This window comes from Centrocercus urophasianus, unplaced genomic scaffold (genome assembly GCF_019232065.1).
Source record: "Centrocercus urophasianus isolate 14NV4802_14NV808 unplaced genomic scaffold, USGS_Curo_1.0 seq_803, whole genome shotgun sequence".
Taxonomy (NCBI): Eukaryota; Metazoa; Chordata; class Aves; order Galliformes; family Phasianidae; genus Centrocercus; species Centrocercus urophasianus.
This window is the reverse complement of record NW_024885426.1, coordinates 4,076-29,477: the sequence shown is the minus strand read 5'-3', so window position 1 is coordinate 29,477 and position 25,402 is coordinate 4,076. Positions and strand designations below refer to the sequence as shown.

Genomic DNA, 25,402 nt, shown 5'->3' with positions numbered 1-25,402 from the left:
GCTGCCATTGTGGAAGCGGCACCGGGAGCGGCGGTGCCGGGATGCGGCCGCGGTGCTGAGCGGAGCAGAGCGGAGGTGAGCGGGGTGGGGGGGGGGAAGGGGAGTGGAACATCCCGCTGGGAACTCGGAGCTGCCTCCCCGTGCGCCACCACGCGCGTCCCGCAGCGTGGGCAGCGCGGCCGGGACGGTGCTGCGGGAGAGGTGCCGACCGCGGTGTCTCCCGGCCTCATCTCGGGGATCTCCTGTCCGTGGGCTGCGCGAAGCGGTGGGGAAACTGAGGCCCGGGGCTGCCCGCGGTGGGACGCCGTAGCGGGGCGAGCAGCTCGGGGTTCTCACGCCCGACCCGCGCTCGAGAAGATGCCCCGCAGAGCTTCGTGGCGACGGACGGCGCGGTGACGGCCGCTGCTCCCGGACGCGTCCCGCCGGGCTGAGGACGGTGAGGGTGCGGGGGGACTTCGTGGCGGTGCCGAGTCGGGCCCGACCGTCTCCATCCGCGCTGCGGTCGGTGGCTCCGGGATCCCCGCAGGACTCTGCGCGGACCGCTGGGCACCAGGGAGCTCGGGGGAGTTTTTGGGGGGACCCTTGTGCGGCTCCACGCCTCCGGAACGCGCTCCCGTGCCGGGCTGCGCAGCGCAGAGCCCAGGAGGGCGTGCAGCGGTGCCGCCGATCTCCCGGGTCTCACCTCGGAAAAATCCAGACGGGAGAGAAGCCAGCAGCCCGCGCCAGGCTGGGTGTGCCGCTGCGGCTGCGGGGGGGCTCCGCTGGGCAGCGGCGTGGGACGTGGGCACACATTGCCAGCAGCGGGGCGGGATTCCGCCTGCTGTCCCCATTGTTTGTCCCGGTTCCCAGCGACTGGGATGTCCCGGGAGAGACGCAGCCCCGGGCTCACCGCCCTCCGTGCCCCTGCCTCAGTTTCCCTCTGTGCTTTGTGGGCATCGCTCTCCATCTGACGCGGCTCGAGGATGCCCGGGGGGCGTAGGGCGGCTCCGGGCTGCCGCCGGCACTGGGCAGGCCTGTGGGGTCAGGCTGGGGGTTGTGGGTGAGTGAGTTTTGTTGGGGCTGCACCCCAAAAGCAATTTGAGATTGGGGGGGGGGATGAAGTCCCCAGGATCTGGACCTCCTCCTGTGCTGGGGGGCTCCCAGGTGAGTCCTGGGCTTTGGGCAGGGGGCAGGGATTGGAGTGGGGATGGAAGTGAGGATGGGGTTGGGGGTCTGGCAGGTTATTAATAGCCATGGGGAGGCTTTTCCTGCCGAGAGCCCCACGCTGCAGCCCAGGGACAGGAAAAAGGTGTTTCCGGCTCTGGGCTGGAGCGGGGCTGGCCCTGCAGGGGACAAGCGGGACCGAGGCCAGGTGCCCCCCGGCTCCCACCCAGCACAGTGGGGAGCAGCCCCGGCACCGGGTGGAGCGATGATCCTACATGGAGCTGGCAGAGGCTGCCAGAATGGTGGCATATCTTCCCGTGGGCCCAAGAGCCGGTGCTGGGACACTGAGCTGGCCCTTGTCCCTTGGTCCTTGCCACAGCCCGAGAGTCTTTGTACACTCCCAGGTTGGACATGAGCCTGTCCCAGCCTCTCCGACTGTTCCCGGAGGCTGAGGGAGGGCCCCAAGCCTTACTCATTAACAGGTGGCCTCTAATGAGCTTTATGTGACTGAGCAAAGGCTTTGGGGGCCGCAGCACGGGCTCAGGGTGGTGCCACGGCCGTGTGGGCACAGCCGAGTTGAACCCTGGGTTCGGGGATGCTCAGAGGAGAAAGGCTCTGCAGGACGGCGCTCCGGCTCCCTGCCTTCCCCGGCCCCGGCTGCCGTTCCCCCATCGCCACGCCAGTTTTTCCCCGCACCGCCACGGCGGCCGCGTTCTGACCCTGCTCTGCGGCTGCGGCCCCGGGAGCGTTGCAGGGTTGGCTTTCGGGCTCGTGGTGTCCCGGGGCGCCGCCGCCCTTACGGGGCTGCGATCATCTCCGTCCTCATCCTCGGCTCCCGCGGACATTGGAGGTTCGGTGCGGATGCGGCCGCTCCGCGTCACCTCCGGCAGCAAAGCGGGGCAGCGGGCGGCGGAAGCTCCCCCGGCTCGGCGCTGTGCGATGACTCCCGGCTTCTCCTCCCCTCCCAGCCCCATCTCCACCCTCCGGTTTTCCTCGCTTTGCTTTCCCCGCGCCCTCTCTGGACCCTTTCCAGAAGAGATTTCTATGCCACGGGGAGGGGAAAGGGCGGAAAGCTGGAGAACTGCCCTCCTCCGTGTGGGTGCTCGGGGGATGCTCAGACTCTTCCAGGAAAGCTGAAACTCCTCCTGGTGCGATGGACCCGCGATTGCTCTATCAGCTGCTTTCCTTTGAGCATGAAGGATTAATTTTGGATGTGAGGGTGCAGGGATGGGGCAGCGCGGGGCTGGGGGAGCTTCTTCCATTACAGCCACGTGCAGATCACTGCCCTGTGGGGATGCTAATGGAGCCCAGAGATGCTGCTCCCACCCGGCTGCGTTGCGGCGATCAGTCTGAAGCCGGGCCGGCAGTCTGGCTGCTTGCACTGCACACAGCAAACGCTGCAAACTCCTCATTAATACCGGCATAACGAGGCGTTTGCGTGGCACTCGCAGGCACTGCAGCTTTGCAGCTCGCTGGAAAATCCACTCATCCCATTAAAGACTCCTCATGGCTTTTGCTTCCAGCTGCAGACGCCCATCCCGGGGAGCTAAGAACCGGGGATGAGGAGGAGTTCGGTGATGGCTGAGCTCCCTTCAGAGGGACCTCGGCACACGTGGGGGTCTCGGGCAGTTTTTTTGCTGCAAGAGCTGCGCGTTCATGGTGTGGGAGATCGCGGTGGGAGATCCTGTGCTGCGCGCCCGGCTACCGCGGCTGCTTTGGGGCTCGTGCTGCCGAACCCACTGCCGTTACCGTGCAGCACTTCCCAAATCCTCAGCAGCTCTGAAGGGGCAAAAAAACACCTTTTGTCGGCCCGTTCCGCGGAGCCGAGGGCCGCGCAGCGCCGGGACGAGCGATCGCAGCCGTCCCACCGCTCGCGTCCAAAGCGTCGCATCCGCCCGCTTAATGCGCTCTGCACAGCTGCGTCCTCCCGCGCCTCTCCGCACGGACAGCGCCGGAACTCCCGGTTTTGGGGCCGAGGCCAGAGGGGCCGCTTCCGTCCGGCCGCGTCGTGCCGGTGAGCGCAGGGCGGAGCCGCGCCATCCGCTCGAGCTCGGGAGGCCTCCGAGCTCCCCGGCTCCTCCGGTCCCCGTCCCGCCTGCAGCGCTTGGCTTCCGGCCGCGCTCCGCCCCGTCACGGAGGAGCCCGGGACGCGCGTGGGCGGCACCGGTACCGGGGAGCTGTCCAGCGGCGGCGGCTCCTGAACGGCCGCGGGGACGCGCGGAGCTCCTCGGGTCACGACTCGCATCTCAGGCATCGAGAGCGCTGCGAACCTGGCCGGGGACGGCATCGCGCGGAGCGGCCTCGGGGAGGGGCGGCCGACACGTGCCCGGTACCGGGCTGACCTGCAGGGCTCTCACCCGGCCCGGCTGTGGCAGAGGAGGTTCTGCCGCCGGACCCCAGGATTTGGTGCTGGAGCCAGTCCAGCTGAGCGCCGAGCTTTGCTAATAGCACGGTGTTATTAAAGTGGGCTTAGTGCCTAATGGGATTGCCGTGGAGTGGCTGAAGCAGGGATTAGTGCTGTGGCTCTGCAACCATCGCTGCTCCGACACCCGCCTGTTCCGTCGGCCCGCAGCCCTTCACCCAGCAGCTCCACGGGCACTGAAGCTGCCCCCAAAAGCTTGCTGCTGGGCGCCCCGCTGGCATTGCGTTGCGTGCGTGTCTGCAGCTCTGCAGGGTTCAGTGTTCTGTGTCGCGGACTCACACCGCTCAGTGCTCATTGCTCCCATCTCAGCCGTGCTTTGAGCCCCAAACCCCACTCTGTAGCACCGAGCCCTACAGCAGTGCAGCGCCCAGCGGTGACACCCAGCTGGGGGCAGGCCAGGTCCCGGCTGCAGCGCGAGGGCTGGAGGCTGAATCGGTGGTTTGTTCCCCTCTGAAGGCTCCTTTCTCTCCTTGCTGCCCTCTGTTTCTCTTAGGAGAGTTTCATGTCCCTTGTGTCACAAGGAGCCTTTTCTTTGTCATCCTTCCTGAGCGTGCCGGGCAGGAGGTTGCATTGCAGCAGCGCCAGCCCCAAAGGCAGCACGGGGTCGGATCCTGCATGGAGGGGCTTTGGGGGATCTGTGCCCAACCCGTCTGAGCCAGGCTGCAAATGTCGGTGTGGGAGGATTCTCCTCACCCTCCTGGGAGGATTCGGGGGATTTGGGGTGATGGTGTGCAATCTGCACTGCCACTGCTTCCCGTCGGTTGGAGAGTGCTGAAGGCTGCCATCGCCTGTGATCCCACAGGACATCATGGGGACATCCAGAGCTGTGGGTTCGCTCGGGGTGGGGAAACTGAGACACAGAGAGGTAGAGAAGCACCATCAGAGGTGGAAGTCCGTGCTTTTTTGCATCTCAGTGTGCCTGTGCTCAGAGTCCTGCTGCAGGGCTGAGCTGTGGTGCCCCCCAAGCTCTGCCATGGGGACTCAACCCGGGGCTCAGCCTCCAGGTTCGAGTGTTCCTTTCTGCTTGCCGAAACCACAGGTGTGAGGTGAGTTTTGACTCTATTCCAAGCGAGTTGCTGCAGCCCCGAGCACAACAGATGCCTCTTTGAAAGAGACGTGCCTCCGGGGCTGCGGTTTGCATTTGTCCTGGGATGAAGGACACGGCTCAGCCAAGGCTGCTTTGTTTCGCTTTGGTGCAGACATCCACCCCTACGGACCCCCTCACCCGAACCATCGACGGCTGCCCTGTCCCTGGGTTCAGTGCTCTGTGCTTCGGGGCAATGTGGAGCTCAGAGCTCCAGACCCACAGCAGTGGGGGGAGCACCCCCAGGAACAGCACCCCGAGCCCACCCCACGCTTTGGTGCTCCGCCACCGAGCTGAGCCTGCAGAGCCAGCATCTCATTTTCATGAGGAGAAAATCGCTTCCCTTTGGAGCTGATTGCAAAGGAGCCACGGCATCGGGGAGAGCCTCTATGTAGGTCAGGCTGTAACCTGCGTGGCGACAGCGCGGTGATGTGGCACAGGGGGGACCCTCTGCACCCCGAGCAGCTCTGCCTGCGGGCAGGAATTAAGTTGGTGGCAAGTTAATGGCTTGCTCAGAGTGGGAAAGTGCAGGATCTCCTAGGGATGACTTTAATTTGTGCTCACTAATAAAATAATGGGTGATTAGCGGTAGGCTGCTTAGAGTGGGAGGCTCTCCTGAGTCTGGCTTGGTGCTCGGTGCTCACATGGCATCCCTGGACCCATGAGCATCCCTGTCCCCATCTGAGGGTCCCACGGTGTGACATCATGGGGCAGGACCACACTTGGCTGAGCACAGGGACTGCTCCCTGGGGGATGTGCTGTGCCCACGGGAGGGAATCCAACCTGACCGAATAGGTCAAAAAAATCCATAGAGATGCATCACAGCCCCAGTGCTGAGTGCCCTGAGAGTCGTCAGGCTGCGGCCAGGCCACGAACAGAGCGGGCTGTGTGTGCCCCAGAGCCGACCGTCAGCACAAAGCTGTGCCTGTTCTCACTGCTCCAGCTCCAGGCGAAGCCTCTGTGGGGTAGAGCAGCACCTGGGTGCCCTCCCCAGCATGTCCCCATATGTCCAGCTGTGTCCCCTCTTGTCCCTGCAGATTTGTTCATTTATTTCAGTTTGGGATTTTTTTTTTTTCCTTGGAGAGCTGCAGCCTGGATGGTCTTAGAGGACTGAGAAGTGGGCTGGGGGTGGTTTTGGGGCCCAGGGGATGGTGTTGGTGGCCAAGAGGGGTCCCTGCTACTTTGGGTCTCTGCCTGTGCGGAGACATGGGGACACAGGGACAGAGCTGCCCTTGTGGCTGCAGTTGGGGCCCTGGAGGAGGGACATCACCGTGCCCCAGTTCAGCTCCTTCACTCTCCTCTCCCTCCACAGTGCCTTCCTGGAGCTGCCTCACCAGGATGAATGGAACGGCCAACTTGGCCCCGACCGCCCGTGGCCACTTCACCTCCGCCATCCCGGTGCCACGATCCACAACCCCCAACAAACTGCCTTCTGCAGCCCCCCTGGCCCGGCACAGCACCTCAGGCCCCCCTGCCTCCCACCGGGCCACATCCCCACGGCCGGCAGCACCCCCCGGCCCCAAAAGCCTCAAACCCAGGCCCAGAGCTTCAGGTCGTGAGGCAACCGAGAGCCCAGGTGTAACCCCCCATGGGGGGCAGAGAGCCCCACTGCTCCCCGGGAAGGGGGTGGGGGGAAGCCGGGTGGAGTACAGCCCAAGGGGGCCTGGGGCCCACCGTCCCCTTGGGATGGCAGTGGAGGATGGACCCGATGCCAGCCCTATGAGCAGAAGCCCCATGTTTGGGTCGGGGACCATCAGCTTCTCCTCAGCCTCCCCGCAGAGCCGCCCTGTGACAGCCACTGTTGCCCCGTTCCACTACCGGTGAGTGATGGGGGATGTGGTGGAGAGTGTGGGGATGGGGAGGCCGGTGGGGATGGCGTGGGTTGCATCACTGGAACAGTGGGGCTGTAGGAATCGGGGCTGGGGATGCCCCAGCTGGGTGTCTGGGGGCACCCATGGGAGTTTGGCGTGGGGCAGGGGCAAAGCTGAAGGAGATGTGACACCTCGGATACCCCCACCCCACGGGAATGGTGTTCTCAGAGTCCACAGCGAGGCTCAGGCACCACGTCCCAATTTCTGGGGGTCCCCATCTCTGGGTGTCCCTGACCAGCTGCAGCCCCCGCTCACAGCCCCGCTCTGCCCTCAGGCTGCAGGAGGATGGAGAGCAGAATGCCACATCCCTGTGTGACATCGCTCCTGCTGAGGTGCCCGACCCCAAATCCAGAGCCATGAGTAAGTGTGTGGGGTTTTCTGCATGTGCACGGGGTGTGCGGGGGGCATTCTGTGCATCCCCTGCTTGGGGGCCGCATGTGGGCTGTGTGGGAGTGCTGCCCCGTGCCCACAGCTCATCCTGCCCCATTCCAGGGCTGTGCTGGGGTTCCCCCCCCAAAAAAAAAGAAATAGGGGTCAGCACTGCACTGGGCAATGCTTGTGTGGGTGCTTGGCTTTGCTTGCTGCCAGCTTGGTGCTGCTGGGGGGCTGCGGGTGGGCAATGTGAGTCCCCTGGGGCCAAATGCCATCAAACAGCAACAATGGGGTGCCAGAAGACACTGGGCAGTCCTTGGGTGAGCTGTGGCTCTCCGGGTGCCCCTCGACCCCTGGTGGGCTCTGACCAGAGCCCAGGCACTGTGGGGAGGAGGCACTGGGGGCTGCGGGAGCTGCTGGCTGTGTTGGTAGTGCCTCGTGCAGGGCCTCCCAGAGCAGCTGGAGGCAGCTGGGAGCGGGGCTGGACGCGATGCACGAGCAGCTGTGGGGCTGAGGCTGTGCAGAGCATGGGAGCATCCATCCCCAAAGCGCAGCACGTAGCGAGCAGGAGAAGGATGGGGAGGGGGAAGCAGAATCGGGGGAGTGAGGACGGCCCTGATTTGGGGCGAGGACGATGCTGGCTGCACATGCAGGGCGATCCTGTGAGGTCAGAAAGCGCAATGAGGGCACGAGGAAGGGATGGGGGACCCTTCCTGCCGCGTGGGGCTGCCGTGGGGCGGGCGCTCCCGGTGCCCGGCAGCCCAGGTTCACCCCCGCCGCCCCCCACGACGCCCGGCCGCCGCTTGGCTCCCTTTCCTCCTCTTTCTAGTTTTCCAGCAGCTCCAGGAATGACCCATTTCCGAGGAGGCGGCCGGCAGCCAGCTCACAGCCGGGCCCTGGCACCGGCAGCTCCCCGCGCCCGCAGCCCCACCGGCAGCGCTGCGCACCCGGGCGGGCGCCGAGCAGCCGCGCGTTCTTCCCGACCCTCCCGCGTGTGGCAGCGCCTTGAGAGGTGCGGGGGACGAACCCCCCACCGCCCCCCCTCCCCTCCCTCGTTGCGTGGTCGGCTCCGCGCTCACGACGGCATTTTTCAATGAACCATTCACCAGCACTGCTCGCGCTTTGCTGGGCAAGCGGGGCAGCAGGGAACCCTTTATTTTCCGGGGGGCCGCTGAACCCAGACGTGGGGTCTCCATCGCGCACCGGGTACCAGCATCAGCCCGCCGCTCTGCACTGCTTGCTTTGGGGTGGGTTTTTTGGGGGGCGGGGGTGCTGCTGCTCGCAAGGATGCTGGGGCGGCGGTTGCCAGGGCAGCGAGCGGAGGATGGCGGGTGCTCCGCGGAGGGCTGGAGCTGAGGGCGAGGCGCTGCGGGAGCGGCTGCGGCTGATGAGAGCGGACAGAAGTCGGTCAGAGCCGCTCCCGGGACTGCCGGCAGCGGGGCTCAGCCTGGGGGTCCCGGGTGTCGGCACCGAATGGGGGACGGGCGGCTCTGAAAACGGCTCGGGGAGGTTCGGGGTTGGGTTCGTAGTGCCGTGCCGTCCCCCTGCCCGGACCCTCCGCGTGGGGCATCGCTTTGGGGGCAGATGGGCCTCGCTGGAGGGGCGGGGGGCAGGGGGAGGCCAATCCCAAATGACCCGAGCCCCCCCCCCCCCCCCCCCCCGGCCCTGTGCTTAAGCAGCAGCTGCATGGCTTGGTGAAGGCTCTCAAAGCGGGGAGGCTCTGGGGCGCAGCGCGGGGACCCAACAGCTCCTTTGGGTGCAGAGCTCCCATTGGGGCGCGCTTTGCTTTCCCTCCCGGTGGTGTCGGGGCCGCTCAGCGTTGTGGGGCTGAACCCCAAATCTCCGGAAGGGGGGGGGGCCGGTTGGGGCCGGCTCTGGCGCTGCCCCCCGCCCTCCCGCTCCTTATCTCCGCAGCGGCGATGTGCTCTAATGCAATATTTCCCGGCGGTTGCCATGGCAGCCTGCGTGAGGTCACCAAATAGACTTAATTCACCCCTCCCGAGGGACGGATAATTAATGAAAAACGATGATAACCAGATCCCGCTGCCCCGCTTTTCGCCCCCTTCCTTCCCCCGGGCCGTGCCGGGGTTGGGGGCCGTGGCGTCGCTCGGGGGCGCCTGTAGGGCCCCTCCCGCCCCCGTCGGGGTGAACCGGGGAAGTTTCCCCCCTCCCCGGGGACGCGGGCGCTTTGCCAGCACCGCGCTGCTTTGCCACCCCCCGCAGCGGAGCGCTCAGCACCCGCAGACCCGCAGTTCCCCGCGCGTCCCCGCGGCGCTCAGCGCTGCGCGATCCTCCCCCCACGAGCGCGCCCCCGCTCGGCCACACCCCCCTCGGCGGGAGCGCGCCCGGCGCCCCGCCCCCTGCCCGCGCCCGAGGAGGGCGGGCCCTTTTTGTTTGCCCGTGACATTCCGCTGGTTCGCAGTGTCCCGCCGGCGGCGGAGCAGTGAGGTGGGGCCGCTCCGCTCCGCTCCCCCCGCCGCGATCCCCCGCTCCCCGCCGGTGGGGCGGGCGCTGACGCCGCTCTTTTCTCTCTCCCTCTTCCTCTCTGCCTGCTTTTTTCCCGGCGCGCCCTCGGTGCCGCAGCAGCCCCCGGCGGGTTAAATGATTGCAGCGCGGGGATGCTGGGGAGCAACCTCAAGAGCCTTCCCGACGTGGAGCTGGGCGAGGAGGGCGCGGCGGAGCTGCGCGGCTTTCGGCGGGGCCCCGACGGCGGCGGCGCGGTGATGCCCAAACGGGCGAAGGCGGCGGCGGCGGCGGCGGGGGGGCCGCGGGGCGCGGAGCTGCGGGTGTTCAAGGCGAGCAGCGCGGAGGGGCGGCTGCCGGCCGGCTCCAACCTGCGCAAGCAGAAGTCGCTCACCAACCTGGCCTTCCTCACCGACGCCGAGAAGAAGCGGCAGCTCTACGAGCCGCGCTGGAGCGACGACATGGCCAAAGGGACGGCGACCACCGCGGTGGCGGCGGGGGGACGGGGCGGGGGCGGCGGTCCCCGTGGCCGCGAGGCGCCCGCCATGTCGCGCAGTCTATCCCGCTCCGAGCACTCCCTGCTGCCGCCGCGCCCCGCCGGGCCCCAGAAGCCGCCGCCCGCCGCCGGGAAGCCGAGCCGCATCCCCCGCGGGCCCTACGCCGAGGTGAAGCCGCTCAGCAAAGCCCCCGAGGCGGGCGGAGGCGGAGGAGGAGGGGGCGGCAAGTGCGACGACGAGCTGCTGGGAGGCAAGGGGCCGGCGGCGGCGGGGGCCGAGGAGAAGGCGTACCTGAAGGTGGACCCCGAGCTGGTGGTGACGGTGCTGGGCGACCTGGAGCAGCTGCTCTTCAGCCAGATGTTGGGTGAGTGCCGCCCCTCTCCCCGCTCGCAGCCCCCGGTCCGCCCGCGGGGTCGGTGCGGCGCGTAGGCGGAGCCGAGGGGGTTCGGTTCGTGGGCGAGCGTTCCGGCGGCAGCTGTTGCGGGATGAGGAAATCCAGGAGATCCCGGGAGGCTCTGGGATCTCCCTGCTGCTTGGCCCGGGGGCGAGGCCACGTGCGAGGCCGTGCGGAGCGGGGCTGCCCCGGCCCCGTGCGGGCTGTCGGCCGCGGCTGGTTTCCGAACGGGATCCGAAGGCGCAGCGGTGCTCCGTCCCGAGGGCTGCCCTCGGCACGCGGAGCTCGGTGGGAGCGCAGCGGGGGGGGGCCGCTCGGGGCTCCGTGCCCCCCTCGGGGCCGCTGCGCGGTGCGTGCGAGCCGCTCTCACCCGCGGCCGCGTGCGATGCTGCGGCGGGGAGCGGCTCTGCGCGCTCGGGTCTCGTCGGTGCTTCGTGGCTGAGCGCCGTGCCCGGCCCTCGCCTTCCGCTCCCTGTGCCCAAAATGCGTGGATGTGCGCCGATCTCCAGGAAAGCAGCGCTGCGTTCCCCTGTGCCCGCAGCCCCGGGGGCTCGCAGCTCGCGAGAAGATGGCAAGCGATCTCAAGGCAGCCATGGCGAGGCTGCTCGGAGCGTTCGGTGCGAGAGCGGCAGCTGGGGGCCGCGGGCTGGCACGGACCCCGCTGAGCTGCAGGGCTGTGCCTCGTGGGTCTGCAGTGTCCCGTGGCCGCTGTGCTGTGGGAAGCCACAGGGTGAGCCCAGAGTGGGGCCGAGGTGCTGTGTGTGTGAGGTTGCCTTCGCTGCTTGGGGCTTTTTGGTGGCTCTACTGCTGTGGGATCCCCGTTCCCCAGGTCCTGCTGGGTGCGTGGCAGTGTTACAGGAAGGTCTGTTCCTAATGGATGTTCATCATTGGTACCTGTGCTCCGAAGGTTTTGGTGTGCCCCTGTAATCCTGCTTTTGGGGGTTCCTCAGCGCCCTCAAGAAGAGCCCTTGCCCTTCCCTGTGGGTGCAGGACTGGCCCAGTAGGAACAAACCCTCGTGCACAAATTGCTCTACAGCTGATGGAGGTTTTGGGGTGGTTCTCCGCTGGGGTGGAGCATCCCTCCAGGCTGTGCTTCGGTTGCCCTTGGCCAGGCTGGGTTGGCCCAGTGCTGCCACGTTGGGTTTGTGAACTCTCTGCTCTGTGCTTCCCGAAGTTGGTCGTTCTTTCAGCCCATGAGCATTGCTGGGCTTCCCGAGGTGGGAAGCGCCGGTTCCCTGCTGGCAGCTCAGTTTGTCACCGTGCTGCTGTGCTGTTCTCCTCATGTGCAGCTCTGGCTGTGTGCTTGCATTCAGGGGGAGCTGTGCTGTTGAATCGCAGCCGCTTCGTTAACTGAGCCACCAACGACCTGGCGTGTCCTTGACAGCCTGTGGAGCTCAGAGATGCTCGGGGGAGTGGGATGACAGCAGCGTGGTGGAGGCTGCTCCATCCGCCGCAGTTGGGCACGTGCTGAGCTCCTGGTGGTGACCCCTCACTGATCTGCTGCTGTGCGGGTGGATGAACCCCCTGCAGGGATGGCAGCTCCTCTGCAGATCTCACAGTGTGAGCTGTGCCCATGGCCGTGGAGGGCGGTGGCTCGCGGGTGCACTCTGCATCCCTGATCTCCGCACCTGAGCTCCCATCTCCATTCCGTGCTGCCAGAAATGCTCCCCAGCCTCTGCTGAAGAGCAGCGTCGGCCAAAGCTACGGTTTGTGTAGTGGTGGCCAAATGTTACCTCTCTGCAAATGTCACGTTTGATGGCACCGCAGCCTTTGTAGGGCTGGCAGAGGTGGCCCCGCACTTAAAGCAGGGCGGCCTGCGTAAGCTGGGAGAGGTCACCAGAGCACAGCAACCACATGTGCTTTGTAGAGGCTATTTCTAACATCCAAATTACACGTTGCACATCAAGCGCAGGCTGAGCGTCCTCATCAAAGCCGGGCGTGCTGGTGGTTCAGGATGAAAGGCACAGAGGCAGCGTGGCCCCGTGTGCTCGCTGCAGGTCCCTGGAGCAGCCATTTCCACGGCCACCTCTTGATGTCCACCGTGCCCCTGTAGTGGCTGCTAATGGACAGAAGTGCCGGGGTGCTCAGAGTGCCTGGGGAAGCGGTGCTCCCCGCAGTGTTTGCAGCACAGCCTTGGAGTGCATGGCAGTGCCGTGCAGCTCTGCTCGCTGTTGGCTCAAAGCCTGCACAGCTCTTCCATCCCCAGGTGTGGTTATTGCCTCTCCAAGCAGCGCGGCTGTTCGAGGCCGCTCTGATGTGAACGTTATTCCTCCCTCAGTGCACCCGTGTGCGGTGCTGAGGTTGTCGGGGTGGGAATTTATTTCCTTCTGGCAGCAGAAGGGAGCTCCAGCATTTAGAAATAGGATGGGGAGAAAGGGCTGATCCATGCTGTTGTGTGGTAATGGTGGTGCTGAGAAATCCATGCTGCTTTTTAAGGTTTCCTGTGGAAAAGCAGCAGAACAAACATCTGAAGGCAAAACTACTCTGAGATGGGTTGGTGGAATAAATTCTTCCCCCCAGAGAGCTCGAAAATTGTTGTTTCACATGGAGCTTTCCCAGGGCCTGGCTGCGTTTTTCCCCCAGATCCAACACTCGCCCACCAAAACAACGTGGCTGAATGCAAAATGGCTCATTTTGGGGGGGAACCAACAGCTGCCTGGCACCAGCAGGCTGCCCACCCCCAGGGCTGTGTCTGTGCTGTGCACGCAGGTTGTGACCCCCCAGGCCGTGCTGCTGGCGCTGCGTGCTGCCAGGTGTGGGGATGCTCCTGTTGGTGGCACTCGCAGGAGCTCTGCCAGCTCTGTGCCTTTTGCAGAGTCCTGCAGCCCCAGCTCTGTGCCACTGCCCTCGAGTGCCACCAGCACTGTGCCCTCGCTGCTGCCCTGCCCCGGGAGTTCCCAGCTCGGTGCCGTCCTGCACAGCTTCGCACCCCGCAGTGCCAGAGAGCGGCATCCCCCATCCCCCCACCCCCTTTCCTGGTCCTTCCCCTGCCTTGGCTGGGGCTGCGCCCGCTGCTCAGGGAGGGGGATTGGTGCCAGGCCAGCACGGAGCTACAGCCTGTGCCCCTGGCACTGTGTCACCCCTGAGCAATGCCAGCACCCAGGGACAGCCGAAGGCACAGCCGTGGTTCTGCGGGATCCTGGCAGGGTTCTGCAGGACTGTGAGCTCTGCTCACGTGGCTCTGTGGTGCCCGGTGATGTTTCCCATCCTGAGCCTCATTGTGCCACTGTGCGGGTGGTGCTGGGTGATGTGTGTGGCAGTGGTGTCCCCAGGATGTGCTCAGGTGTGGCCTCAGATGGAGGTGCAGCTGCCTGCGTGCAGTGGGGGTGGCTCTGTCTGTCGGGGTGGTTGATCCCAGGTTTGGGTCTCGGGAGTGAGGCTCAGAGGTGTGGGAGGTGAGATGGGGCTCAGTCCTGCTGCAAAGTCACGTCCTCCTCTGGTGTGCAAACGCCCTCCTGGGAGAGCGCAGAGGTGGGAATGGGATCTGCAGCAGTCGCTCCTTTGGGGCGCTCTGGGGCAGCGGAGCTGTGGGTCTGGGGGCACAGTGCTGCTGCCAGGAGGGAGATGGGGAGCAGGGCTTCCCCAGTGCTGCTGCATTGCAGCTCCCAGCCGGGAGCGGAGCTGGGAAGGCAGGGGATGCTGCATTGCAGGGCTGAGATTAGAGCTGTGCAAATGGAGATGTCGGAGTGGCTGTGATGCTGTGAGCGGCGCCCGGCGTGCCCTCAGATCCTCTCATCCTTCCTCTCATCTCTTTCTTCCACGTTTTGTTTCGCTCAAGCGTTTCTTTCATTCCTTACGCTGCTGTTTGCCTGGTCTGATGGAGGCAGCTGGGTGTTTCTTTTTAATTCAGAAATGCTGAGGCTCTTTTCTTTTTGGAAGAAGCTGTCGGAGCCTGGCGGTCTGGCCTGAGGCATCCCTGCAATCACAGTGGAGGGAATGAGCAGCTGAAGGGCTGCTCTGTCACCGTGTGTCCCCACACCGTATCTGTGCTGGCAGCAGTGTGAGCAGGTGGAGGTTGTGGTGGTGGTGGAGGGGCGGCAGGAGGTGGCTGGGAGGTTGGGTTTGGTGGCTGTGGTTCCTCGAGGGTTGGGCTGTGGGGTCACATCTGCCCCAGCCCTGTGCCACGTGCAGCCCTGTTGAGCGCTGCCCCACGGGTTGGGATCTTTGCTCGCTCCATTCCCTCCTCTGCGCTCTGTGTTGTGCCAGGTCGTGTCCCCAGCTGTGGCAGCCAGCAGCGGGACCCTGCAGTGGGGCATCTGGGTGAGCTTCTTCAACAGGGAGCTCCTGAAGTGTGTGTCCTGCCCAGCCCTGATGGGCTTTATGGGAAGCCCAGCCCAGCTAACGCTGAGCTTCCACCCGTGGGACCGCAGCATCCCTGCTGGCAGTGCTGTCCCAGCCCAATGCCGAGCAGTGTGGCTCAGCCCCAGAGCAGCACCAGGTCACGTTCAAAGCTGCAGCTCAGGTACAGCTCCGTTGCTGGCTATTTATAGGCGTGTGAGCTCTCAGCACGGCAGAAGCTGAGAATAACTCCTGATCAGACTCCTCTCCATATCACACGCCTGCTGCCCGCGCATCACCGCCCTCCTGGGCGCAGCTGTGCTGTGCTGTGTGAGGCTGTGGGTCTGGGTGTGGAGGTGCCGGTGTGCCGGACCTGGAGGTGGCTTTGGCTCCTGGTGGCAGTGATTTGTCACCATGGAGGCGCTCATGGATGGTGCAGGCGGAGCATCCTGCTGTGCACGGGGAGCGTGCGGTGGGATCGGTGGCACAGGGAGGTGTGGAGATGCCCGTGTTTGGGTCGGAGCAGGGGCTGTGTGTAGCTGGGGCCTGGCGGATCACATCGGCTCTTTTGTCTCTGGCAAATTCCACTTTGATGGCTCACCCCATGTGATTTGAGGCCGGATGCATCAGTTTCTGTAGCACTGTGGTTGATGCCAATGGCACCTGGACCCGATGGGGTGCAGCAACGCCCCAAAATACCTACAGCATCTCTTGGTTTCAGCATTAGGGACTGGCACTTCCCCAGGCTGGGTTTGGGGCTGCAGGAAGCACAGATCCTGCGTCCTTCTGTCCTGCAGGCTGAGCGCGGCAGCTGGGGACCGGTTCACCAGCAGAGCAAACCCTCCTTCCTTCAGGGCAGGAGCATCTGTTGGAGGAAAGCAGACGGCCAGCAGCACCTCCTGCCATCTCCTCCTCATTTCCCTGGGCCCTCGGAGCTGTGCTTCTGCTGTGCTGTGCCAGGCAGTGTCCTGGTGTGCTGCAGATCCATCCATCGTCTTTCGGCCGCGCTCTGCGGAGCGCTCAGAAACGCTGTGCTATTTTCAGGGAGTTTTCCAAGTCGAGATTATTGGCTCGTGGGTCTCCGTTCCCAGATGGAGAACATGTGGCCGGTTCCTGCAAGGGGAGGGGGTGGCCCCGCTCATAGCACAGCGTGGGGGATGAGCAGGGGGTGTTGTGGGGCTGCAGGGAGAGCGGCGTGCGTGGGGAGGGGGAGCATGGGCTCGTGCACGAGGCACAGCAGTGTGCTGATGAAGGGACCCCGACCCACAGCTCCGATTCAGAAGGACGCGTGTGGAGCTGCCCCACGTTCCCCCCTGCAGCGTTCGCCTGCAGAGCCCCCGGTGCTGCTCCGCTCCTCGTGGTGCTCGGGGGCAGAGGTGTTGATTTGTTTTGTTGCTAAGATTCTTGTTCCCTTTGTGGGAATAAAGCAAATTTTGTTTGGTTTAGGTTCTCTAAAGCTTCAAAGGGAAATCGAATCCCGGCTGCCAGCTCCTTTCTGTGCAGCGGCGATGCCTGTTTTCCATCCCAAACCGTCCATGTTTTGTGGCTCAATAGCACATCCGACACAATGGCTTTAGAAATCCGACGCCTGCGTTTTGGACCCGCAGAGCTGAGGCACAGCCAAGGGATGCGCGGGGTGCCAGAACCGTGCGCATGGGAAGGGAGGGAGAGAGAAGGAGGAGGAAGACAAACTTGCTCTGATGGGACGTTTCCAAGGAGATGGTGGTAACGATCTCTCGTTTCCATGCAGCTTCTCAGCCCTCTGCAAGGCGTTCTCGCTCCCAAGCAGATGTGACACGCGTCCTGTGAGCGGCTGGCCTGGAAACCGCTGTAGGAGCGGATGGGCTGCGTGGAGCCCACGGATGTGGGGCTGCCTGGGGGCCCCGTCCCATCGCTGCCACATCGGTGCTTGAGGTGGCAGTGCTGGAGCACGGTGCGCACCTTCCTTGCTACGTCAGTGCTGCTGGCTCACACTGCATTGCCCAGCTCTGGGATGGGGCTGGGGGCTCATGGGGGGCCCGTGGGGTCCCTGCCAAACCCCTGAGAGCAGTGCCCCACGCTGCCCTTCCTCTGCAGGTTCTCCCCTGTGGAGTGGCAGCAGATGGGGCTGCAGTGGGGGCTGCTTCTGCTCCATGTTCCGCTCATCCTCTGAGCCTCCCTGACTTCCCAGAAGGAGGAAGGGAAGTCTGGAGCGCTGCTGCTCCCCGTGCAGGGCTGTGTTTGCTGGTAGAAAAACGGCCCAACCCCATCGCCTCCACGTTTGGCGGAGCTGCGATCTCCTGGTGGATCTCATTGTGTTTTGTACTGGAGCAGAAAACACATTTTATGGCCTTTTTTTTTTTTTTTTTCCTTTCAATGACTTTCCCATTTTTATTTTTTTTTCTTGGTAAACTCTGCAACCACTTAAAGCCTTCCTGAAGGGACTGATTACTGCTGAGCTCATTGTGTGCATTTCGCCTTCAGCGCTGCTGCCTGGTTTGGATGGAGCCGGGGTCACACGGCGTCTCCTTTTGCGCCCTGTCCCCTGCTCTGCACTCTGTTGGGCTCCTGGTGCTCTCACTTCCCTGTTCAATAGCCTCCTTGTTGGTACGCTGCACGCTGTCACAACCAACTTCCCCACTCTGTGCTCACTGTTGGTGGAAAGGGTATCCAGAAAAAGACAAATCACTTCCTCGTTGGAGCGGCTGATGCCTTGCCCTCAGTGCTGTGCTGGCTCTGGTTGTGTGTTGGCAGAGCTGGGCAGGGGCTGCAGAGCCCCTTCTGAGAGCTCCGACTGCGTGGCAGTGCTGCTTCCTACGCCACAGAGCATCCGATCCTCCAGGCATCCCCTGCCCTGCAGGCACGGCCAGAAGGAAGAAAGGAGCAGAGCCTGATCCTGCTCCTCACTTTGTCTTTGGTAGCAAAAACAGCTGTTGCTTAGGAAGGCTTTTCCCAGGGGCAGGGCGAGGTAAGAGGGGCTGGAAGCAGCCGGAGGATGGAGCAGGTCCTGCTGCCCCGCTGTCACCGCGGTGCTCCCAGGGGAAGGCAGCAGTGCTGGGACTGGCACCGTGTGAGTCCGCATCCCTGCCCTTCTACGGCTCGTGCTCCAGCACTGCAGCTACAGTGAGGTTGTGATGATAGCGCTGGTGGAGGGGTGGGTGTGTGGTGGGACCCTGAGCCCAGACCCAGGGGGGCAGCCCTTCTCAGGGCTCCTCGTGGCGTTGGCTCTCACTCTCCTCCATTGTAAGGATGTCACAGCATCTGTCAGAACGCGTCCTCCCGTCCTTGGCGCTCCTGGGGAGAGGGAGCTGTTGGCCCCCTAATGAGCCTGACATCAATTAATCGTCAGCCTCAAAATTAGCATTGTGGCAGTGTACGTGGGAGGGAAACCGTTCCCCAGATGGAAGTAAGAATAGCCTGGGTTATCTCCCTGCTCCCTGGGGAGGCGGTGGCAATGGGGCCACTACTGCAGCTGAGTGGGGCTGGGGGTCCCTCACTCATCTGCTGGGGGCTTCTGGGGACCCCTGGCCGCCCTCGGGGTCAGCGTGCCCATCACAGAGCTCAGGGTGAAGCTCTGGGGGGGGGCTCAGCACCAAAATGGTCTTCTGTGGGTGAAGGAAACTCATTTGGGGTCACCAGAGCCCCAGGGGCACTGTCCCTCTCCGGGGTGGCGGCAGCTCTGTGCCCTCAGCAGCGTGGATTCACAGAATGGTGGGGGAGATTGGGGAGGACTGCTAAGATTGGTGAGCTCTGCGTTCTCTGTAGGAAGGCTCTCAGTGCAGAGTGGAGGAGGACATTTTGCTTTCCTGCTGGAGATGCATGAGGGCTCCTCGGCTGTTGGGTGGCGGATGGACAGACAGACCAAGTGTCCACCAGAGCCCAGCTGAGGCCGCGGAGAATTTTGTTTGCAACGCATTGCTCTGCACAAAGCTCTCAGTCACAAGGAGAAGGGGACAAAGGGTTCCCTGTTCCTCCCGTCCCACTGGGTGCAATTCCAACAGTTAAAAAGCAAATGTGAGTTGTTTGTCTCTGTGAATATAAAGCTTCCCCAAGCGTGGCTGTGTTCTGGCTGGGAGCGGGGCGGCTGGCTCCGCTAATGACTGTGTGCTCGTTTGGAGCTCTGCTCACTGCAAATGGGAGCCAGTGTGAGCCAGAAGCCTTTCCCTGCTACCCCTGCTAGGGGGACGTGGGATGAGGAGGGGACAGTCCTGGGCAATGACCCCATTTGGGGCAGCCCCGGGTGCAGGGCACACACTGGCAGTGGGGGGGGGGGGGGGTCCGGGGGGCTGCCGGAGCTCGGGTTGCTGATCTCCTGGTGTTGGTTCCCAGCAGGAAGGGGATGGGTGTGCATGGATGATGGTGCTGGGCTGTGCCAGGTGCCCACAGCCCTGTAGCGACTGTGGGGCTGGAGGAGCCCTCAGCACGTGGATGTATCTGTGCTGTCTGCGTGGAGCAGCAGTGGGGCCACTGAGGCAGTGTCAGTGCTGATGGCACCCGGCGCTCTGTGGCCGTGGGGAACTCAAGCCCGAATCTGTGGGAGCTGAGCTGTGCTCTTTGGCAGTGGTGGAGGACATTGTGCCCCTGGCACGGGGTGTGGGGTGGGCAGAGTGTGGGGCAGGTGGGCTGTGGGGCTGCATTGGGGCTGCATTGGGGCGTTCTGCTTCTTGCTTGCTGTGAGAATGCTTCCCCACCGTTCCTCCCGGTGCCATGAGGACCCCGGGGCAGGGCAGTGCTGGGACGTGGGATGGGGGGCAATACGAAACCCAGCTCGGTCTTCTGGGTGCAGCCACAGGTGGGCGCCGGACCCCCAGCACCCAAAACCTCCCTCCAGGCAGACCGTGGCAACGTCCCCAGATGTGCGGCACATCTGGCGGGCACCGAAGCAGTTAAGAGAAGGGCCGACTTGTGCCCTAAGAAACCCGCAGCTCCTTCCTTAGATCCCGTGAATCGGCCCATTGCCTGGGTCGGATAAAGCCCCATTGATCCACGCTCTCCCCGCAGCTCGGAGCAGCTCGGGGCTCTGTGGCAGCACGGCGCTCTCCCAGCTTTTCTCTTCCTCCGCTGCTGAAGCAGAATCAGGTGAAATCGCCATGGCAACGAGCAGATGACAGCGAGTCTTGTTGCCTTGGAAATGAGACAGGGAAAAAAAAAAAAAGACCCAAAAAAACCCACCCGAAAGAGCCATCTGGAATTCTGAATTTCCACCATGTCCGCCCCGTGCATTGCGCTGGGTGTGGAGCAGCACCATCTGCCCCCAGGGCTTTCGCTTTGCTTTTGTCCCCCTTTTCTGGTGTGGATAATTTTGCTGTGGATCCCCTTGAGCTGCTGGTGGCTGCTGGAGGCTCGGTACCAGGGCTGAGCACAGCCGTGTTGCGTGGGGCACACACAGGTTGCACTGTGGGGGAGCACAGAGCTGTGGGGAAACTGAGGCACAGTGCTGACCGACCCTGCTCAGGGAGCAGCCCTGGCTGCAGGACAGCCTGACCAGCGGGGGGATTTCAGGCAGTCCTGGGCTGGAGGTGTGACAGGCTGAGCAGCTTGAGCTCGTCCTGATGGAGACAGAGCTGCATTGGATGTGCAGGTGGGGTGGTTTGGGGCCAAGCATCCATTGAAAGAATAACCCACAAATGGGCCGGGGGCCCGGGCTGGATCTCTCCAGCGTGTTCGCTTGGAAAGTAGTGTATGGGAGAGACCCAATTAACTAGATTTATGGCTGCTCCAGCCTGAGAAAATCTGAATCCCTTTTAAAAGCTTGGCTCGCTGCAGCCAGACCGGGTTCAGGCTCCAGGTCTCCCAGCCCTGCCCTCATTAGGAGGAGCCATTCACTTAGCAGCAGCAGTGCCCCAGAAGTGCTGATTCGGCTGAAGTCCCATCCCGGCTGTCACTGCTGCACTGCTGCTAATTTGCTGCTCCTGCCTGCTGCCAGCAGGGAGCTGGCACGTGCTGCGGGGCTGTGGGGCTGCAGGGATGGTCCTGGTCATGAAAACTGACACGGTTATGGGGATGGTTATGGGACTGGTTGCAGGTGTGGGACTGGTCATAGGTGTGGGGCTGGCTGTGACTGTGGGGATGGCCATGGTTTATGAGATGGCCCAGACTGTGCCTTGCTGTCCCTGCCACCTTTGCCCACTGCCACCCCTCTGTTTGACCCCACATTGGGGCTGAGCCCAGGGCACACTGAGATGCATCCATCCTCATCCCTGCGGTGTCACCCCGGGGTCACGGGGAAGGAAAGAAGGACTCATTAAACCACAGGGAGAAAGATGACGACTTGTGACCGCCGCCTGCCCAGCAGCATGAATCAGAAGTGAATGTAAGAACGGGGGATAAAGCCACGTTACTCCACGTGGAAACATTGCAGTCGTGCGCTGCAGGCGGGAACCTGCAGGGTCCCGGGTTCCGCTCTGCCCCCAGCTGCAGCGGGTTCTGGGTTGGAGGCAGCAGAGGAAGAGGTCGTGAAACGCTCCGAAGGGGCAGCAGCCATCTGCGGGGCCGGGCAGCGCCCTGCGGCGGAGCAGCGCCCCGAGGCACAGCCCCCATTGCGCACGCAGCCCTGCTGCCCTGCGCCCGTGTGCGGGGCTGGCTGCCACGTGGCCCACATGTGCGCATCGTCACGGCGGCCAAAGCACATGGGGAGCACGTGGGGCGCGGAGCCGCCGGCCCAGCGGGAGGCGATGGCCGTGTGCGGAAACGCGCTGTCACGAGCTGCAGGAGCTGATGGTTTCCTCATTCCTGGATGTTCCTGGCCACGTCTGCAGTGCCCGGCTGTGGGATGCGGCTGCGCCCCGTTGCGATGGTAGAGCAGCTGGCGTCGCCGGGTGAAGGAAGTCTGCGTGTGCAGATGGGGGTTGGGGTGAGCCAGGCGTTCTGCCTCAGTTTCCCCACCACAATTTGTTCGCAAGGACAGAGCTGCAGAGGGGGGAAGAGCTGCTGGGGCGGTGGCAGGAGGGCAGGAGGAGGGCTGTGGGGGCAGCACGGCGGGGCACAGGGCCGGGGTCGGGGCTGCTCTTCTGAGCTGGGATGGAGGAGACGCGCCGAGCAGGAGCTCTGTGGACACGTCCCTGGTGGGCAGTGAGCCCAGCCCAGGCTTTGTGCCCGACTGACCCCGCGGCTGAGCCGGCCCTGCTGCTCTGCGTGCCGGCAGCTGCAAACATCTGGCTGCAGCAGCTTGCTAAATCGATGAGGAGAGGAATCCGGCGCGCCGCCGCCGTTCCCACACTGCAGCCCTTCCCGGAGCTCCGGTTTGGGCAGGGCTCAGCCGGCCCCTCGCCGACACCTGGGGCTGCGGTGCTGTCGCTGCCCAGGGGACGCGGCGCTGCCCCGAGTGCGGTGTGCGGAGGAGCCCTGCCTGTGTTCAGGTGAGCCAGCGTGCCAACCTGTCCCCCCTAGGAGGACGCTGGCTCCCTCTGTCCCCAGGTGCAGAGCAGGCTGACGGCTGCTTCTGCCCCACCGTGCCCCATCCATGCTGTGTCTGCAGCCCCCAGACCCCTCCTCGCTGTCTGCACATCCCCATCCCTGTGTGCCATGCTGGGTGCCCCACATTCCGGTCGTGGCTGGGGGCTCTGCTGGTGCTTGCCAGCCCCGCTCACCCCACTGTGCTGTGGGCTTTCACCTGCTTCATTTAACCTGTCTCATCGTGGCTGCCTGTGCTCATCACTGCCTCGTAGGGTCGCACGGAAAGTGGGGCTGCACGGCTGGGGGTGGGCACACAGTCAGGGATGGGGCAGCGCTGCTGAGCCCGTGGCACTGCCTGCAGTCCCAGGGATGCAGATCGTGGGTGCTGGGGATGAGGGGGCATGGGCCCTGCTTGTGTGCTGGCTGTGCAGCCCCCCCCCCCCGGTCCCCAGTCCCCACAGCTCTCCTGGTGCTGTTGCACAGCCCGAGGGCTGTGTGCTGTGCTGTGTTAGGAGGAGCCAATCCCCTCCTGCTGCCCTGGGAGATGTGGCTGTGGTTCACTGCAGAGCTGTGAATCCAAAGGCTTGGAATCGGGGGTCACAGCCCAGCTGTTATGCACTGGGGTGTGCATCAGTGTGTCAGGGGCACATGGAGGGAGGAAGCTGTGCCCCAGGCTCAGCAATGCTGTGCCAGCTGCCATAGAAAGGAGGTGGTGACCCAGTAGCCGTGTGTGCATCTGTGTGTGTGTTTGTGTGTAAGCACGTGTGCACGCAGGTGTGCTAACATGTATGTGCACATATGTGCATGGGGATGTGCTCCCAGCACAGCATTTCTGGAGCAGAAGTCCCTGTCCCAGTGGGGCTCTGCCCCTGCTGCCCGGGGTTCCCTCCTCCTGGTCCCTCTGCCCTGCTCCCAGGGAGGTGGGTTTAGCTATCGTGCAGCAATATTAACGTTTGGATGCAGCATGGGAGCCCTTCCACCCTGCCCCATTCCCTCTCAGGTTGCAGGACGTGGTCAGAGGCGCTTTGTCCCTCACAGCCTCCTCCTTGTGCCCCCACAGACCCCGAGTCCCAGAGGAAGAGGACGGTGCAGAATGTTCTGGACCTTCGTCAAAACCTGGAGGAGACCATGTCCAGCCTGCGGGGCTCCCAGGTGTCTCACAGGTGAGGACTCAGCCCCCCCCATCCCCCTCCCCATCCTTCCTGGGGGCTCCAGCTGGGGGAAGCTGTGCCCGACGTCACCCCCAGCCCCGCGTTCTGCAGCCACGCCTGGAAGCCGGGCTTTGCAGCGAGCTGCGCTGGGCGAGCAGCTGCTCGCATCCTCTGGTTGTCTGTTGCCACCTCGTGGTCTCGCTGCGCGCTTCAGTTTTGGAAGGGACGAGCAGCAGCAGCTCGCCGCCCCTTCACCCCCCGCTGGCGCTCACAGAGCGGCCCTGTGCTCCCCCGATGAAGAATTTCTCTCTGCTCAGCATTTCTTCATGCTGAAGCTCACCCAGATCTTTGGGATCCCCACTGCGCTTTGCACATCTCTGAGCTGAAGGGATCGAAGCCCCGGGATTTACAGGCTGTGTTCCCTGATCCTGCGATTTCCTGGCTTTACCCACTGCAGCTCTGCGGGCTCTGCTTGGTGTGAGAGCTGCCGTGCTGCCCGCGCCCCAGCAGGGCTGCTTTGCATTTCCTTTGCATTCCCTTTGCATTCGTCTGTGTCAGATTCCATCCAGCAGTGCTCGGCTCGGCGGCTCCTCAGCAAATCCTGTCAGCCACTCTTAGGGAAATAGGACAAGGATTATGGGCGATTAAATTAGCCTTGCTGGTGGGTTTTGTCCCTCCTTTCCTTGATGATTTATGATGCTCCCCCTGGCTGAGGGCTCAGACAGATCCCTGCCATGGAGACACCGATCAGTGCATGGTGGGCCTCCATGCTGGGTTCTTGCATCCCGTGGATCCCTGACACTGCCCTGTGTCTGTGCTGGGGCGCAGTGTTGTTGCTGGGAGGTTTCACAGCCCTCGGGGTTTTCTGCTCAGTCTCTGCCCTGAGCTGCCAGCAGCACAGCTTTAAACAGCCCTTGTGCTGCCTACCAAACCGGCTCCTTTCAGCTGCTTCTTGCAGTTCTGCTTTAACAAACTTCCCAGTTTTTATACAGTTCCCTCTTTTCAGTTCCGCGCTGCAGTCGGGTTTGGCTTCTGCTGCTCATGCAGGAGCGCTGGGCCCACGTGGCTGCAGCAGGGGAGCGGCTCCTGATGGCAGCGTGGAGCTGAGCCGAGGGCTGTGGGCTCCCAGGAGCTGCTCCAAGAACGAATCATTTGTGGTGTCTAAGTTTAGTCTCAGCATCACTCCCTGCCGTGCCCGAAATACACCCTGAGGTTGGGGGGCAGCAGACCCCTGGGCCGGCCCAGGGGGGCACACGCTCAGCAGCACGGTGGGGCTTTCCCTGGTGGATCCCTGTTAACAGGGCTCAGCACGACCCCTGGGGGCCCTGCGGGGATGGGGAGCTCTGTGCCGTGCCGAGGAGCTGCCCCTTTTGCTTTTGCAGCCTCAGCCCCTGCTGGGACGTGTGGGGAAATGGGCAGGGGTGCACGGAGCACGGCCTGTGGATGCTCGTGTCCCTCCACACCATCTGTACGGGGAATCCCCAGCAGTGGGCAAAGCAGGGGTCTGCTGGAGCCGGGGAAGCAGGGTCCTCGATCATCCTGCAGCTCAGAGCACAAGGGGAGCAGCGCCATCACGCCCCACATCCTGCCCCACAGCCCCTGGAGGGACTGGGCACCACCAAGCACATCCATGCAGACGGCACGGCCGTCTTCTCGGGACCTGCAGTACGCGATGTGCGGGCTGTGCTGGCCGCTGGGGGCCGGTAACCCTCCGGGCGACCCTGACCCGCCCGGCAGCCCTCACCCTGGCCCGTCCCCGCAGCTCCCTGGAGATGACGTGCTACGACAGCGACGAAGCCAACCCGCGCAGCGTCTCCAGCCTGTCGAACCGCTCCTCGCCGCTCTCCTGGCGCTACGGGCAATCCAGCCCGCGGCTGCAGGCGGGGGATGCGCCGTCGGTGGGGGGCGGCTGCCGCTCCGAGGGCACCCCCGGCTGGTACATGCACGGCGAGCGGGCGCATTACTCGCACACCATGCCCATGCGCAGCCCCAGCAAACTGAGCCACATCTCGCGGCTGGAGCTGGTGGAGGCGTTGGACAGCGATGACGTGGAGCTGAAGTCGGGATATATGAGCGACAGTGACCTGATGGGGAAGACCCTGACGGAGGACGATGACATCACCACGGGGTGAGTGCCCGGATCGGGGGCTGTTAGCAGAGCAGAGGGCTGATAAGGAGCAGCGTGGGTAGGGGCGGGGGCTGGGCCGACGGCTGGGTTTGGTGACCCTGGGGGTCTTTTCTGACCGCGATGCTTCTGTGGCCGTGTGAAAAGCACGCAGCAGCTCTGTGTTCAGAAATGCTCCCCCTGTTTCCAACGGTGGATCTGAGCACTGGTGGCACATAGTGGGACCGG

General features: G+C 64.0%; 1 protein-coding gene across 4 annotated transcripts; it reads left to right on the top strand.

Moving 5' to 3' along the window:
• The first annotated feature begins 422 nt into the window (after positions 1 to 422).
• LOC122171099 (neuron navigator 1-like) lies at positions 423 to 25,181 on the top strand. Of its 4 annotated transcripts, XM_042838466.1 has the most exons (6): positions 423 to 436; positions 5,962 to 6,469; positions 6,795 to 6,880; positions 9,476 to 10,216; positions 22,959 to 23,061; positions 24,812 to 25,181. In XM_042838466.1, the coding sequence occupies exons 2-6, from the start codon at positions 5,988 to 5,990 to the stop codon at positions 25,179 to 25,181; spliced, it is 1,782 nt and encodes a 593-aa protein (XP_042694400.1). In that variant the 5' UTR covers positions 423 to 436; positions 5,962 to 5,987. The 4 variants fall into 4 exon arrangements, with proteins under 4 accessions (XP_042694400.1, XP_042694398.1, XP_042694397.1 ...); XM_042838464.1 differs by lacking the exon at positions 423 to 436 and having other exon boundaries at positions 5,832 to 6,469; positions 9,479 to 10,216; XM_042838463.1 differs by lacking the exon at positions 423 to 436 and having other exon boundaries at positions 5,832 to 6,469.
• Positions 25,182 to 25,402: the final 221 nt, after the last annotated feature.

Coding starts and splice junctions, on each gene's coding strand:
- LOC122171099 (XM_042838463.1), top strand. CDS start 5,856: ATGGGGACACAGGGACAGAGCTGCCCTTGTGGCTGCAGTTGGGGCCCT. Junction 6,881..9,475: donor CCCCAAATCCAGAGCCATGA/GTAAGTGTGTGG, acceptor TCGGTGCCGCAG/CAGCCCCCGGCGGGTTAAAT. Junction 23,062..24,811: donor GGCTCCCAGGTGTCTCACAG/GTGAGGACTCAG, acceptor CCGTCCCCGCAG/CTCCCTGGAGATGACGTGCT.